The 16,822-nt window shown below is 50.0% G+C and overlaps 1 protein-coding gene across 1 annotated transcript in view; it reads left to right on the top strand.

The window, feature by feature from the left end:
- The window catches only part of LOC146200312 (carbohydrate sulfotransferase 5-like), a 34,398-nt gene extending 17,819 nt beyond the window's left edge, over positions 1–16,579 (top strand). The window contains exon 2 of the mRNA XM_084592326.1: positions 16,073–16,579. Within this exon, the coding sequence (XP_084448452.1) occupies positions 16,073–16,579 (507 nt within the window). The remainder of the gene's footprint in view (positions 1–16,072) is intronic.
- The last annotated feature ends 243 nt before the right edge of the window (positions 16,580–16,822 follow it).

The following is a 16,822-nucleotide window of genomic DNA, read 5'->3' as shown; positions in this document are numbered from 1 at the left end:
CCTGCATCCAAGGCGACATCCGCCTGCCCACTCATGCCGGGCACCTCACAACATCCACTGCGTACGTGCTTTAACCTCTGCCAGATTCAAACATCGTTGAGCTCTTGAAAAAACTTAGACGTAAAAAACGACACGGTACACTGGAGCGCCAAGCCTCTGCCAAGCCTCGGTAGAGAACATGCGGTCGGCATCCCCGGACGCTACCTCCCTCAATACGGCACACAACAGCGGCGCGGTTCCTGTGACGTGCTAACCCCGATCTGCTGCTAAGCTGAGCGGCGCCCGAACGGGCTTTACCTGCCCTTTGGCACAAAAAGCAGCCAAGAGCGTGACAGCAGCCGCCTCATCCATCAGGTTGCTAGGTAGATCACCATCTTTTATTGCCGTTATTTCGTTACCTATGTCGATTAGCGCTCTCAGAGCCACGTCACCGAATCTTAAATAGGCGTACTAGTACTCCGGTCTGCAGTGGCGCGGCTCACGACACAAAGTCGGTGGCATTGCCCCATGAGGCGCGCGCCGCTCCTACGCCATGGTGGTGGTAAAAATGCTCATTGTACATTTTGAAGGAGGTTTCTTTGGCGCGGAGCCCTAGGGGCCTCGGCCTTACAATACTGGATGGAATCCCTAGTCAGGGACCCGATTGGCGGTTGCCGCCGCCCGCCCACGCCGCGTTAAGGCCCTTTGGGCCTGTATAGGTCGCAGCAGCCGAGCAGGGTCGCAGCAGCCGAGCAGGGTCGCCTCCCAGTCCTCCCGGGAAGGGTTAGGAATGGGCGGAAGGGATGGGTTCTATTGGCAGGCCCCTACCATGTGGTTGGTGTCAGCCACCTCCCCACAGTACTGGCACTGGCCAGTGAAGTGGGAGTCAAAATTTTGAAGTACTGCAGGGCACACAATCGTGCTGTTGGAATGCTGTTACCGGCATGCGTTTCACGAGCGTGTCGCCCGTCTACACGTTTTTAGGGTTACCAGGAGAAGAACGCGCAAAATGTGACCCATTGCAAATGAAGCATGCTGGGGATTTTGGCGAGCCTGGTTTTATTGCGAAAGCAATGCTATGCGCATTTTCAAATTGATTGATTAAGACTTTAATTTACACCGATTTAGGAGGCTCCCTGCTCCCCGCTGCTGGCCATTCGTGTGACACGGCAGTGGACACGCGCCGCGCTTAGCGCGCCGGTCACCACTGGCGCCACTGTGGGTGTGACGTCATACCAGGTGCAGAGAAAAGGGGCCCCAGCTCAGCTCGTCGGAGAACACGGTGGTGCACACGCGCCGCGCCTAACACGCCGCTCACCAATGGCATCATCATCATCAAAACGTTTTATTTCCGCAGAAATTGGACTCCTTTTGGACCCCCGACACGCAGGCCTAAGGGAGTCCTACTTAGGAGCCTCGTAAACTAAGGTCTGGTGAAGATACATTGTTCTCGGTTCTCGCTCTGCAGCAAGGTCTCCCAGGCTTCTCTATTTATATTTTGCTCGGCACCCGGGCTGCCAGCACATTGCCAAATTACGTGGTCTAGAGTGCCCTTCTCCCCGCATGTTATGCAATAGTGGTCTTTTTCCTCTTTAGAAATTGTCACGTATACCCAAAGAGGCTTATATGATTGCCGCCTTGAAATCTTCTCCACGCAATTGCCTTCTCGTTTCCGAGGGAACGATAGGGCGTCGGATAGACCCTCCTGCTCAGCTTATAATGTTCCGTGATCTCGTTGTATGAAATCAAGCTATCCTTCATGTCTATGCGAGAGGGCTGCTCTACGGCCGCCCGGTGATAGAGAGCTTGGGCAAGCTCGTGTGCAGCCTCATTTCCATATTATTTATGTATTACGTTCTATCGACCTCGCCTCAAGGATGCGTTTGGCCTCTTCCGAGATTATTATTCCTTTCCCAAGGTTCCTCACTACATTTTTGCTGTCAGATAAAATTGTCCTGGCCTTGGTACCGACGCAAGCGAGCGCTATCGCCACCTCTTCCGCCGCGCTGGCATCTCTCGTGCGGCTCGTAGCCGCTACCATTAATGCTCCTGCCCCGTCGACAACTGCGGATACAGCCACCCCGTGCTGTCCACACGCCGCGTCTACATAAGTCAGCTGGTCTGCCGGTCGCTTCCTCATCTTCCTCTCGCAGGTCTTAGCCCTATGCTTTCGCCTTTCTTTGTTGTACTGGGGGTGCATGTTTCGCGGCATAGGTGAGACGCGTATCTTGATCCTGATTCCTGGCGGAATGTTTACCATCTTGTGCGTGCTACGTTCTGGCCGGATTCCTGCCGATTCGAGTATTATTCTGCCCGTTTCAGACTGACCGAGCCGTTCCAATTGGGATAATCTCACGCCCTCTGCCAGCTCAACTCATCTGTTGTGAACTCCCATTTTCTCAAGCCGCTCCGTCGACGTGGATATGGAGAGTCCCAGAGATTGCTTGACGCATTTCCTCAGTATTCTATCTTCTCAATTTCTGTCCTGTTCATTTTTAGGTACGGCGTCGCGTAGCAGATCCGACTTATTACGTACGCCTGTGGCATTTTCAGGAGATTGCTTTCTTTTAGTCGTGTCCACTTCACTGCTACCCTCCTGAATATGCCTACTACTTGGTCTGCATATGTGGCTAATTTCTTTATGGTGTTGGTATTGTTGCCCTTCTTGTTGATAAACATGCCTAGTAATCCTCATTTCTTTGACCCTGGGCACTTCCCAGGTTTTCCACCACCACTTTAATTTCTACTTCTCTCTTGTTCCTGCCATGCTATTACATACAAAAAGAACTGACTTTTGCGGTGAACACGCCAGGCCTCTTTCGGCCGCATACTTCACCACTAGGTCTGCAGCCTTTTGCAAATTCCACTCAATATCCGCGTCGCTTCCGCTATTCACCCAAACATTTATGTCGTTGGCGTACATGCTGAAGTTTATATCAGGGATCTTGTTTAGCGTGGCCGGGAGACCTCTCATCGCTATGTTAAATAGGAAAGGGGACAGTATGGCTCCTTGCGGGGTATCTTTGCTGCCCAGCCTTATGCTGGGGGACTCTGCATCCTGGAATTCAATCACCGCCTTCCTATTTCGGAGGAAGTCCTTAATATACTCGTATGTTCCCTTGCCCACGTTTACCTCCTCCAGACCTCTGAGCACCGCTTCTTGTCGGACGTTGTCGAAGGCCTTCGTGAGGTCAAGACCTAGGATCACCTTGGCATCTAACCATTCCTTTTCTATAATGTCATGTTTTAGTCTGAGCATTACATCCTGCGCGCTGAGCTTAGGTCTAAATCCCACCATCTCGTGCGGCCATATGTTTCCATCTTCCATGTATCTCGTTAACACCGTCTGCACTACGTGCTTCATGACTTTCCCCACGCACGACGTCAGCGAGATCAGTCTTAGGTTTTCCAATTTTGGTTCCTTCCTCGGCTTGGGGATCAAAACCACCTCTGTCTGTTTCCATTCCTCCTGCATTTTACCTTCCTTCCATACTTTGTTCATGTATCGTGCAATTGCCTCCATCGAGGCGTTGTCTAGGTTCCTGAGCATGTCACTAGATATTTTATCCGGGCCAGGGGCCGAGCGAGTTCTTAGCCCAGCAATAAGTGCTCTGATCTGCGCTATCGTAGTATCCGCGTCCAGCTCTTCATTTTCCGCTCCTCCATATTCTTCCTTTCGCACTTCCCTCGCGTCCCCTAGGTAAATGTCCCTGAGCTTGTCCATCAGCTGTTTGTCCGTCCCCAGGAATGCGTGTGTCGCTTTCACCTGGTTGACTCTCGCTACCATTTTGGATTTGCTCGTGTCGAGGAGATGCCTGAGTATATTCCACGTCTTTGCTAGACTCATGCTCCTTTCCATCTCGTCGCACCTGCCGTACGAAGTTTGCTCGTTCAGTTTGATCGCATACCTTTCCAATTGTTTCATGTGTCTGGTTAACGAATGCCTTAGGTTTCTGTTCCATTTTTGAGATTTCAGTCTCTTCTCGAGCCTCTCCTTCCACATGCTCATTAGTTTGCTGTCCATTATCTCTGGTGCATCTTACCCTCGGCTACCGCTTCCACGTCCCTGGCATCTTCCCTCAGCAGGTTTGCCCAGTCTCCTATATCTTCAATTTCCTTAGCTTTGTGGCCTCTGCGAATCGCCTGGAATTTGTCCCACTCCACAATTCTCGCCAGTTTGAGTTTTTTTAGTTTCCTCAGCTTGACTCCTCCGAGCTTCGTGGCTACAATGAAGCGCTCGCTGCCCAGATATTCCATGGTGTTTACCCATTGTATTCTGCCAGTATTTTTACGGAAGGAGAGGTCCGGCACGGTGTCTCTGTTTACACTGCTACCTACTCTAGTAGGCGCACACAGGTCGGTATGCAAGGTTAGTCTGAGGTTTTGGGACTTCTCAAGGAGAAGTCTACCCTTCGGATCTTGCCTTGCATACCCTCATTCCTGGTGTGCCGCATTACAGTCCCCCGCGATAACCAACGTACTCGGCCCGACCAGTTTGATGGCATTTCTAAATATCGTTCCGAATTTCATTTTCCCCTCTCTCGGGTTGCTGTAGATATTAAGCAGGAATATGTTTTTATTCTCTTGCGTCCCGTGATCATTTCTAATACCCGCTTCTGTATGTCTCCCGTGGTCACGTCGTGCTTTAGTGTTGTTATAATCATTTTGCCACTCTGCATTTTTCACCTCTATCGCTACAGAAGCTTTGGTATCCGGCCAGTCTGACATGATTCCCTCCGGTTTCCTGCAGTTCTATAACAATTGGTTTGTCTACATGTTCCATGTGCTGCTGTAATAGCGCTCGCTTACGTCGGTACCCTCGGCAATTTCATTGCCAAATGGTGCCATTATCTTTCATTATGATTTCTGTCCATTATTGTTAAAAACTACGCGGTCCATTTTCGCCATCCTATCGGTGAGGCCACTTAATGCCACAAGAATCTGGTCCATTAAAAATCCCTTAATGTCTCCTAGAGCGTTGAACCTTACATTCACTTCCTGCATCTGCTTTTCTAGCCTATCAATTTTGCTTTCAAATTTACTCGTTAGTTTCCTCTCAAGCGTCACAAGGGGGTCGGTCTCGCCTGCCTTTCGTTTTATCGAAGGGGTCTAGCCACCTCGGTGTCCATTTTTTCCTCTGCATCTTCTGTCACCGATTTTGCCTCCGGCGGTTTTTGAGCTACCGCTTCCGAGAGATGTACTACCGGCCTCGGATTGTTGTTTACTAATTCTGCTACAATTTTCCTCATCTCCGCAATTTCCGTTCCTTGCCTTTTTAGTTCTGCCGCGTGTTTCCCTGTTTTCGCTTTCAACTCTGCATTTTCATTTTTCACCGCTACTGTTTCTGGGCTAGCCTGGAAGATCTTGCTCGCAAAGCTTACCGATTTCTGCATTCCCGCCTTGGGTAGTCTCAGATCCTCCCTGAAGGGCAAGCTCGGAAACTCCTTCTGATCCGTAAGTTCCTCCCCAGACCAGAACCTCGAGGGCTTCCCGGAGCTGGAATTGGTCCCGGATATGGGTCTTCCCTAGGGTACGTTCTTGGGGTGCGCTTCTCCGTCTTTCCCATCTTCTCGTCTATTCGCATCTGTCGTCGCCACGTACGGCTTTCTATATATCTTCCTACACTTGCTCTCGCCCAGCATGTGGGCTCCCCCGCACAGCCGGCATAAGGGGGTGCACGTGTGTCGCTGCTCCGGCTTCTTGCCACAGCCACGACACTTTATCTTCGTTGGGTCTTGGCACACGTCGGCTCTGTGTCCCATTCGGCAGCATGCCACGCACACATCCTGCTTCTTCTTGTATAACCAGCATTCCTTGAATGATCCCAGGCACTTCACCCGCTCTGGCACCTCGCTTCCCTCGAAGAGAATCAGCAGCTAACTGGAGTCCCCGAAACTCCATGCGCCTAATATCGGCGTGTTCGCGTCGCAGTCCAATGTTTCCCTGATTAGCTCCATGCTCATGGTCATAGGAATTTCGTGTATGACTCCCTTGCCCACGCCGTCGGGCACCGGAGCATGGTTGTCCACTTCCAATGTCTTGCCTCTGATTGTCAGTTTCTTGACGTCTTGGTACTTCACAGCCTAGCTCGCTGGTGCAACAAGGATAGTTTGTTGCGTCATGTTTATCGAGACCACTTCTTCCTTCATAAGTACCTTCGGACCCACCCCTGCTTTTTGTGCTAGTGCGTCGGCCACTTCCGCTTCTTGCACGTTCCCCCACCTCACCGTTATGCCCTCCTCTCGGTCTTAGTAGCAGCTTTATAGGCCACCTACAGTGGCCAGGCGGCGCCAGTGGAGCGCAGCGTTCAGCGCCGCCAACGGTGGCGCCAAGGAATCTGAGGCGGCCGGCGCGGTCGGGTTGCGTTCGCGTTGTACGGCAGAAAGCATCTCGGCTCTCATTTTCTGCGATTTTAAGGCGATCGAATGTCTTTAAAGCTACTTCCGGAAACCAATATGGACGAAAGGACACCCCCTGTTCGAAAATGGCTATGTTTTGTAAGTGAACGATGTAGACGTCACCGCGAAATGCGCGCCACTCGCAACAGAGCACCCGCGCTCACAGCTTTGAATTTTGCGGAAATAGACGCAGTTTTTTTTCCGTTTGTAACAAAATTTATTGCCTCAGGGCATCAGTCGGATATGTGATGATGAATTATAAATGATTAAATGAACAGGAAATGTTGTAAACGCAGCTTTTCATTTACCTATTGCGTTCACACCTCATACAAAAACACTGAAAGTGCAGAGAGAACCTGAGAAGAGATTGATAGCCATTTTATTTTTTTTCTCTTGCTGTTTGATTACAGCAGTATAATAATTTCCTCGCGGTTTCGCTTTAATTTTAATACCATGACGAACACTTTTGCTCGTGGTGCACCTTTCGACAGTGCCGCGGAGGTTACAGGAGGCAAGTGCGGCGCCCGCTACGCATGTCGTGGCAATTGCAAGTTGTGCGGTTGTAGCGTGCGTCATCAACGAAAACTGGCATGCATTTTGTACCTCCGTACCTCAAGCTTGGGAAACGCCGGCAGGAAATGCTGGTCTCCACAGCAAAGCTTCTGTAAAAGGGGTCATTAGAGTTAAGATTTTTTACTGTTACTACTAGTGACGGAACGGCTTATCGTCTTGGATAAGAGACTCTTGAGCAGCTTGAGCAGTCGGTGCAAGAAATGTTCGGCGCGGAACTATAGAACGAAGTTCCATGCTCCGCGTGTATGGTATCAGTGGCCTCCACACTTCGACGTTTTAAGCACCTTAAGAACTAATTTACAGATAAATATACTTATCCAAATCTGTGACTGGAAGCTGTGAACATATTTTCAGAAATCAGGTTCACAGATCCACGAGCATTTTTTTATTTCGCCTCCGAATAGATGCGGCTGCAATTAGATGCCGCGGCTTTGTTGCTTTCCCCACCCTACGTCCTTTAAAACGACAATGCCACTCGATCCTGCACAGCATATACCAGTACACAGCAAATTTTACAGCGTGGACCGCGTACTGAAGAGAGTGCCCCAACCAGCGTGCGACTCCCAGTCAGTACCGTTTCCTCCGCTCAAAAGACAATCGCCTTATTTTAGCTCCTTGGCGTCTATACGCCATTAGCCCCATAACAAAACAAATTTCGGTTACATTACTCTATCACAGCCACTATCCTCTTCTCTCATCATTCTCCTCAGGTTCTCCCCAGCAGGCGGTACGCCTGGGTTTCCTTCGCGATTGTGGCAGTCTCTCGCCGCTCCTGCGCTTAAGTTTAGTCTTGTTCACATCCATAGTAGTCGAAGCATCGCACGAGACCATTGAAGTCACTAAATGATTAAATCACACTCACTGTGATAACAAAACGCGAACGCAGAAGGAACACAGCGCCCGCAACATACACGGCGTCAGCTTTGCACCGCCTCATTGTTAGCTCCTGTCGGCAGCCAGGTGGCGCTACATGTCTCAACAAACTATAGCGCCTTTCCGTAAATCGATCATTTTCTTTTCCACCGCTTTCTCCGCCAACTTCTTCCCTTGTTTGCGCCTGAATTTCATTAGGCTGGGTTGCTTCTGCGCCCTTCATCGCTGCCATCTTGTACCGGCACGTACCTTTTTCCTTCTCGTCTATACCAGCAGGTTTCAAAACCTGACTTTTCTGCTTCAGCTTCTGGGGCCGTCATGTCGACGCAATTCTGCTTTTGTCCCTTGTCGTCAGTCTTCTTGGCCAGTGCCGGCGTCTTGCGTGCGTCGGGGAGTCCCCTACTACGCTGTGATGTTATGCCTAACGCTAGGCAGAACGCTCGGCTGCCAGGAGGCGGCACAGAAATGGCGATAAAAACCAGAAAATGGGCCTACCCTCAAAAACCCGGTATCCCTCCGAAGCTCCGTTGCTCAGGCGATCGTCTCTTGAAGTCTGAGAATCGTTCGCCTTCAATATATTCCGTCGTCGATCAAATTCGCAGGAGTCCATGCGAAGCACGTCCGCCGGCGTCCGATGTCAGCTGCCACATCCGCTCTCCAGTGGCGCTACAGTCGGTGTGACTTCATACCAGCTGCAGAGTAAAGGGGTCCCAGCTCGGTTAGTCGGAGAACACGGCGGTGGACACGCGCCGTGCTTGGCCATGCCATCGACTATTAAGCAGAAGAAGAAGAGTGCTCGCCAATGCGAGGCCAGGAATAAACGAAGGGCTGCGGAAACTGCTGAACAACGGGAACACCGACTTTCTAAACGCCTGGCACATGATGCAGCTCGTCGAACGTGTTCTAGCTATAGGGAGTCTGAAATCAGTTTAATGAGTGCACTTGACGATAGTGAATACTCAAGTCTTTCCAGTACTGAACGTTGGAATGAAACTAAGCGGTTGCTACACGCTCAAGAAACTTCAGACGAACGAGAGAAACGTCTCGAAAAGGAGCGCGTACATTGTACCACGTTTGCTGTGGCTCACCTTGGTTAAGCCCATGGAATTGCGAGAGCAATACCGCCTGGCTACGTTTGGCTCAACCAGATGTAGGTTGAGTGTTTAGCTGAACTGGTTGGGCTATGTATAAGCAGGACCAATTGTCGCAATTCCCAGGGCTTAACCAAGCTGAGCCGCAACAATTTTTATTTCTTTCGCAGCTAGGGCGGATTTATACGAGGTCGGTTGTTCTTGCTTGCCAGAGGGGATTCTGCCTGCAAATGTTTGGTGCCTTCCTGACCCCTTACCTTCGCAATCCTCGAAAGCCTCTACCTATTTTGCTAATTCGTGTGCTGTCACCCAGCCGCCCCCTTCCTCTCGTTTCTAATACTTGTGAATCTGAGTGCTCAGCGCCTGCTTCATGCGATCTGCTATATGCAAAGCAATCGGGTTCTCGAATGTCTCGATTCCTCGCGCCGCCATGTAAAAGCATGGCAGTTTTCGATTCGCAACGCGAAGTGTTAGCAGGTCTCGTCTTCAGCCGGCAGCGAAATTTGGAACTGCCTTAGGTAATCACCTCGGAACAGTCGCAGCTCAGACAAATTGACCCTACCGTAATTATCGAGCTCTCCGGAAGAGAGCTTTCAGAACAAGTGTGAGATTCTCTTAGTCACAAGGGCAAAACTAAATGACTATTAACATTGCCGAGCCCCTCATAGGACGGAATATGCCCTCGATTCGCTCCAGCCGGAATTGGAGTCAGCAAACTCTTTACTCGTTTAGCTAAATGCGCCGACCTCTCTTCCCGCGTTTGCCTCCCATCCGTTAGCGAGCCATCCAATAAAGTGCTTTGCAGCTCCAGCTACCTCGTTCGCTCGATGAGAAATGTGGTGTTCTGCAGCTCTCAATCACCAGCCGTCGCACAACTGAACCTGCGGCATCACTGCCTTCCCTAACTGCCCCTATTAATATTGATACGTAGCAAGGTAAGGCCCAGAGATTAGTCTAAGATGATACCGCAGACAGCTCACAGAAACACAGCAGCGTCCACCGGGAACCAACCGACACTGCTTGAACGTCGTCTTCCCAAAAACTCACGAGGTTCTTCTTCTTCCGTCCTTATGCAGATGTCAGTGCATGCGCCACCTAATGTAACATTATCTTTGTTCACGTACTCTTGCCTGCCCATGTTACCGCCTCTACTCTCAACTCCATGCTATCTTTATCACTCTCTTCTCATTTCTGTGGTTTCTGCGATGTATAAGCGCCGTACCTCGCTTCAAAGCACCTGAACACTAGTTGGTTCTGAAAACTAGCAAAAGTGTCACTGACCTTACCACTGGAGCAGCCGTCCTGCTTTCCACAACAACCACGTAAGGCATTCAGTTCCTGCGCCTCTCCCTCAGGTCGACATTCGGTATAGACTTCGTTCCTTGCGACAGGGCTTTGCTCCTCTTCGCTGCCAAACCTCGATGTGACATTCGGCACACAAGAAAGTCCACTGCTAGTCCATCAGCGGTTGATATCACTGTCGATTGCCTGGTATATTGGCTGGTGCCCTGAAATCTGTCCTTTGATGCGCAAACAACGCTGGCTCGATCCGTTGGCCGCAATGCTAGACGTCTTCGCTGCTGCGCCGCTCGCACCTTGGAGTTCAATGTGTCGGACCGTCGACACACACTGTTGGCGCGGTGCGTTGGACAATATGCTGCTGCATTGCTTACTGTCTTCTTTCGACGTAGACTTCCACTTCAGCTGCTGTCTGTCGGCACGGATATTTTTTCGTTCGAAAGCTATGTGATCTCCGAAGGCTGACAGGAGACGGTAATAATTCCATCGGCTGCGCCAGTAAACGTCTAAGCGTTCAGCTTTCAAGTTTAGTCTTTTTTCCTTCTCGTTCCTGCTTCGTTGAAAGGAATTGCTCCAATTGGTCGAAATAACAGAAACTTTTTTAAATGAAATAAAATGTCAGTCAGATGAACGGTACAGCCCACTCGAAAGGAAAAGAGAAGAGAAACACTGAGTTGGGCCGCCCTTCGGCTCAGGATGGTCCGTTGTCCCAAGCGAGTGTGCAGGAGAACGTCCGTCTTCTCCCTCGCTCGGACCGCAACTGCCGGGCTACCCTTTGCAGCTCGCGGTTCTCGCGCACTCTCTCGCTTCCACGAAGCCGTTCTTGCTGTCCCACTGCCATTGTTCGTAAACGTTCGCAGAATCCGTAGCCGGGACTGAGATCTTCAAAGCGTCTAAACTCCAGTCGTTCCACCATCGGCATCACTGTCAAGGACGCGCGTGAGATTTACGACTGTCCGTTAAACGTGGCCAAGTCAACAACAATGTACAGGCACCCAACGAGAGCCCGAAGGGGTCCGCCGACGGCACTCGGAGCCTCGCGCACTACCAAGTCAAACACATTGTAGCTCAGCGTTCTTCAATGCGCGAGGCCCCAGCCTCTCAAGAAATATATAAACAGACAACGCGCACACGCAGGAATACTTCACACCGGACACATGTCCCCTCATTCAGAAATCTAGTTAAGCGGACGACGGGAGCGCGAGCTACCCCGCCGCCGAACCTCCACACTAACCCAAAACAAAAAAAGGTACCCTTTGGGTACGGGCGCCGCTCTCCGCACGCGCCCGCTGGACGGTACCTCTAAAATGGAAAAAATACGCAAAACACTTGCACACACAAAAAAAAAACAAGGAAGTATGCACAGATAACCCGAATTGTGTGATTAAAGCCGAAATACATAGAGCGCGTGTAAACTTCAGTGCGGATGAATGACGTAGCACTTTCGGAGCATAGCTTGGATAACAGCAGACAAAAAGACAAGGCCGCGTTGGTTAAGCAGCTCAGGAAGAGCGCCGGGTTGAAGGACGAACCGCGCCGCAGAAATAATGATGCCACATCCTTGTCTGTCGCAGCAGGTAGTTCGGCGGTTTCAGCATTCCGCGTCATAATAAATTGCAACAGCCCATCTTTTATCAGGGCATCAGAGGCAGTGTTCGAGAAAGGCCTGTTTAAATCAATTTCAATGCGTGGGAAAGGGCGAGGTGGACAAGTGAGAGGCTGTAACTCCTCAGGCTTACCATGAGTGGGTGTTTTACAGCGTTGGCAGTCGAGACATGAGCGCAAGTACTTCAAAACAAAGTTGTACATGCCATGCCAGTAGTACTGAATGTGTAGGCATGCGTAAGTCTTGAAACCTTCCTCGCGATTTCATTGCAAATCAGTGCGAAAACATCAGCGAATCTAGGCCAACAGATGTAGAGGAATGACGAGAAACAAATTTCGTTCATCAGAATGGTAATTTCGTAGCTAAAGCAGGTGGTCTTCTAATTCAAAATGTGAAAATGATGCAGGGAATGGGATGATGTAACCACCGATGGTTTGCAGAGAAAGCCCAAAAGACCGAAAATTCCAGGATACTCATGCTGTTCAGAAGGCATATCATTGACGGAAGACGGTGCCAGAATCTTGATTTCACAGAGGTTATCAATTTCGGCCGCGAACGGAGAGCAAGACATGGCATTCGCATCCTGATGCTTATGGCGGGACCGCAGACGACGTGGATGTAATATTTTTGGAGACACGGCTTCCATAGGGCCAAGCGGCAGGAAGGGTTTTTTTTTTTTCACGACGAAAGCCAATAAAGGGTTTGGTGGTCCGTAACGACCTCGAAAGGACGATCATACACGTAAGGGCGAAATTTGCATATGGCCCAAAAAATGGCAAGACATGCTTTTTCGAACACACTGTAGTTGTGCTCATCTCTGGGAAGTGCACGGCTGGCATATGCAATCACATATTCGTTGATGCGAGGCTCGCGCCGTGCAAACACTGCACCGAGACCTATACCACTGGCGTGTGTGTGAACTTTAGTCGGAGCCGCCGGATCGAAATGGCGCGAAATGGTAGGGGCCATGAGCGAACGACGCAGGGTGTTGTACTCCTTGTCTCATGCAGGTGACCAAGCCGAACAACCGGTATAGCTGCAGAGCAACTGCGTTGGCGGGTGGGGAGGGCGACATGAATTGAAGCGAAATCGCGAATGAACCTCCAAAAATAACAGCAAAGCCCGAGAAAACTTTATAGTTCCTTAATGGAGAATTCTTTCTCACGACACGATATGTGGTGGGATCAGGGCGTGCACCGTCATTCAAAACATCGCGACCTAAAATTTTGTCTTCACATTGAGCAAAAGTGCATTCTCTAAGCTCAGCTGCGGGCCGGCGTTTGTGCTGCATATGAAAACGTTCTTCAGGCGACATAACTGCGTGTCATAATTGTACGAAAAGATGATATCTTCCAAATTGCACAGGCATGTCTTCCCATTGCGGCTACGAAAAACTTTGTCCATAATTTGCTCAACAAATGCTGGAGCGTTGCATAAACCGAAAGGCATGAAAGTTACCTAGTAGAGGCTGGCAGGGGCCATAAATGCGGTTTTGGCCCAATCTTCAGCTGCACGTGAACTGTGCCAATAACAAAATCGCATTTGAGTGATGAGCGCCTTAGCGGCAGTCAAAAGCGTCATGAATACGAGGCAGTTGATAGACGTCTTTTCTCGTGATCTTTTTATTGCTGCGGTATTCAACGAAAAATCCAACGGAGACATCCTTCATCCTTCTTTTTCAAGGGGGCTACCATTTACGCCCATGGGACTGAATAGCTATACTATAAAACATTTGATTCACCTGTTCTTCAAAGACTTGGCGCTAAGTGTCGGTAACACGATATGAACTAATGCATATGGGCAAAGGCGTCGGTGTCAAGGTGGTGATCAACAGTCGACGAGCGCCCCAGTGCAGGTTGGAGACAATTTAATGGGGAAGGAACTCCTCAAGGAGCGCTAGAAACTGTGATCACTGAGGTGGCGGAAGGAAGGTATCAACAGACCGAAGGAAGTGATCGGTCGACAACAGGCCGACGCAGGAGTAGGTGGGCGTAGTACATCCATGTCGAGAGGCGGGGATCTTCCGTTGTCTTAGGGGCTGAAAACAACATCAAAAAGCTGCAAGGTGTCAATGCATAGCTGCGCGCGAAGCGAAAAGGCTTAAAAACGGGTACGATACCCACAGTGAAGTGGGGCTGGAGGATATGGTGAGCAAGGCATGCAGTGGGGGCAGACAGTGGCGGAAAAGAGAAATATGGGAAGACATGAACACGGTCCTTGTATCGCGAAAGCAGTCACAGGGGAGAGGTTGTCGGCGACAAGAGCTTTGTCAGAAACGGCGGAATCATAAAGTTCAGTATTCACCACGGTACTGAGCATCGCAAGAAGTGCTACTTGATCCCGATAACAATCAATGACCGAGTCGTAGAGCGATACGAAATCACAGCCTAAGATGCTCGCGTGCCATTATGACGGCGAAATGATTAACTCGACCGTACTTAAAATATATCTTAGATGAGGAGTCGATCCGTACACGCTTCTGACGGTTGAATCAGGTGCGCGCTTGCAGTCCGTATTACCGATCATAAAGGGGAGTCGCAGAGCACTGGATCCATCACAGAGACCGCAGCGCCGGTGGCGACAAGCGCCATCACAGAAACACCCTCTACGAAAACTTACCTAAATTGCCTAGATATATACTTGGTATTTTAAATTTCAATGACAGCACAGTTCTCGCCTCAGGAATTGCAGCCCCTAGTTTTCCTCTTAAGTGGCCGAGGAACGACGTCTCACCGGAGAAATGGAGCCCCGACGCAGGGAACGTAAACGTTGACCAGACTCGACGTGGTTAGACGACAGTAGATGGCTTGGGATGGTCCAGCTGCAAGGGAGTACTGACACTGTCTCCAGTGGCTGGAGCTTTCGGAAGTCGGTTAAGGGACGCCTATAGGTCGATGTCAACTACGTTCTGCATGATCAGGCAAGCCGCGGAAGTAGCAGGTTGGACGATTGTCACTCGTGCTCCATGTGTTCGCCTGTTGAGCAGGCGGTCGAAAAAATATGCGGCTTCTCGAACAGGACCAGGAGGCTGAACATAGGCGGGTTGTATAGGCAGAGCATAAGCAGACGATGGTCGGCAGCGTGAGGGTCTTGCGAATGGGTTCAGCACCTGTTCTTAAATAATCTGGTGCAGATTGGGGGGGCCACATGCGGTGAGGGCTTTTCATGACGGGAAGAAGAGAGCTTTCTAGCAACTTATTCCCGTATGAAGCTTTTAATTTACGGCAGGAATGCAGACTGCTCACTTGAACCTGTCAGGCCAACAAGCGACTCAAGTACCCGGTGAGGTCGCAAGTTAGAGCCCTCTATTTGCGTAAGTCATAGAAACCTTGACACAATATACAACGTTTGCGGTAGTGCGCAGGTCTTAAGCTAGCCACATCTGAAATGCGTCGTTATCGGGGCCTTTAAGAATGTGCTTTATCTTATCGGACTCTGACATCTGTGAGTTCACGCGCTTGAAGAGGTCGACCTCCATTTAACTTGGTAAGTTTTTGCCGACCTACTGAGAACGCACGCGCACGCACTGTTCAGCGCGGAGTTTCCTTACCGACCGCCGGATGGCCGAAAACTGAAGAGAAGCTGTTTGAGAACACAGCTTATGATACAATGTCAGCCTCATGGTTCAGGTACCACAGGTTTGCTACGTCGTTGAGATAGAAAAGCATGGTTTTGAGCTTCCTTTCCCCACCCACTCAAAGGTTATGAGTCGGTCCTCAACGTCATTGTGTTCGGTACGTGCCGCTGAAGATGGCGGGGTCTCGCCAGCACAAGTAACGGAAGTGCCCGCTTGTGCCGCTTGCATCGCAGAATGTGGTAACGTGTGTCTGAGGAGTTCGAGGACGAAAGGCTCGATTGTACGCTGCACCGGTCCCAAATGTAGGTTATGGGGTCGAGTTCTAAAAATTTGGGAACTCAAGTAGGTGTAACAGCAGCCCGAGATCTGTGAGACCAGCTAGATGCAAGCACCAAGCGACGACTATGCGGCTCCAGCGTAAGCCCTATTCTTACTCACAACAAGAACTATATATTGAAGCCAATTTTTTTTAGTGTGTATTACAATAATTTAATGCAGTAACTATTAGTTCCAGACGGTCAAAAATGGCCAGGTGGGCCTGGTGGAAACCCAACCAGAACTGTTGAGTTCAGTTGCGGAGACAATAGTCTTCAGTGAAGTGGCAGTGATTGCTTTATTCAGTGGAGATAATATGCACAGAACTTCCCTACCAGGCTTACCTTTTCTCTTATTTCAGGTTTCGGACTGGTTGAGGAGGAACCCAGAAATCGCCCCAAATGTTCGAGTGCTTCACTTGGTGCGAGACCCTCGTGCCATGTACAACTCTCGTCGTAAGCTTGATTGGTGCACCCAAAGTAAAGCATGTTCGGACGCTGGCGAAGTGTGCGCACAGATGCGGGCCGACCTCGACGCCTTCGAACAGTTGACCGTGCAAATGGCGCCAAACCGAACGCACCGTATCCGCTTCGAAGACCTGGCGGCTGACGCTGTAAATGAGACAATGCGACTCTATGACGAACTTGGCCTAGACTACTCGCCCTCAGTAGCTGAGTACTTGAAAAACCACACAAAAGCGACCAAGGAAGATATAAGCGATTTTTACTCAACAAAACGTAACACTCTTGTCGTTCCACACAGTTGGATGAAGGAGCTGCCGGGAAATGTAATAGCCAAAATCGAGCAGGAATGCCAGGATGTGCTCGAAAGGCTCGGCTACAAGACGCCATTTTCCACAAACGGTTGACAGAACCTCACTAGCAAGCCCATACATTGTCAATAGCGGAAAATACGTTTTGGGTTGATTAGCATGTGCAGTTGTTAAATAAAACACATATGGAGTGGTTCTCTGCTGGTAGGCTCTCATTTCTGGAGTTGATTTTTGAGCAAGTTCTTTTCTTATTTCCACTTTGCATATGTACTACTAAAGGTTTCTATGTAGTTTATAGAGCTCACTTTCGGCGCAGCAGATGCCACATGGCAATTAATA

This window comes from Amblyomma maculatum, chromosome 2 (genome assembly GCF_055883805.1).
Source record: "Amblyomma maculatum isolate TAMU_Amacu chromosome 2, ASM5588380v1, whole genome shotgun sequence".
NCBI classification, from domain to species: Eukaryota; Metazoa; Arthropoda; class Arachnida; order Ixodida; family Ixodidae; genus Amblyomma; species Amblyomma maculatum.
This window is presented reverse-complemented; position numbering and strand designations above follow the sequence as displayed.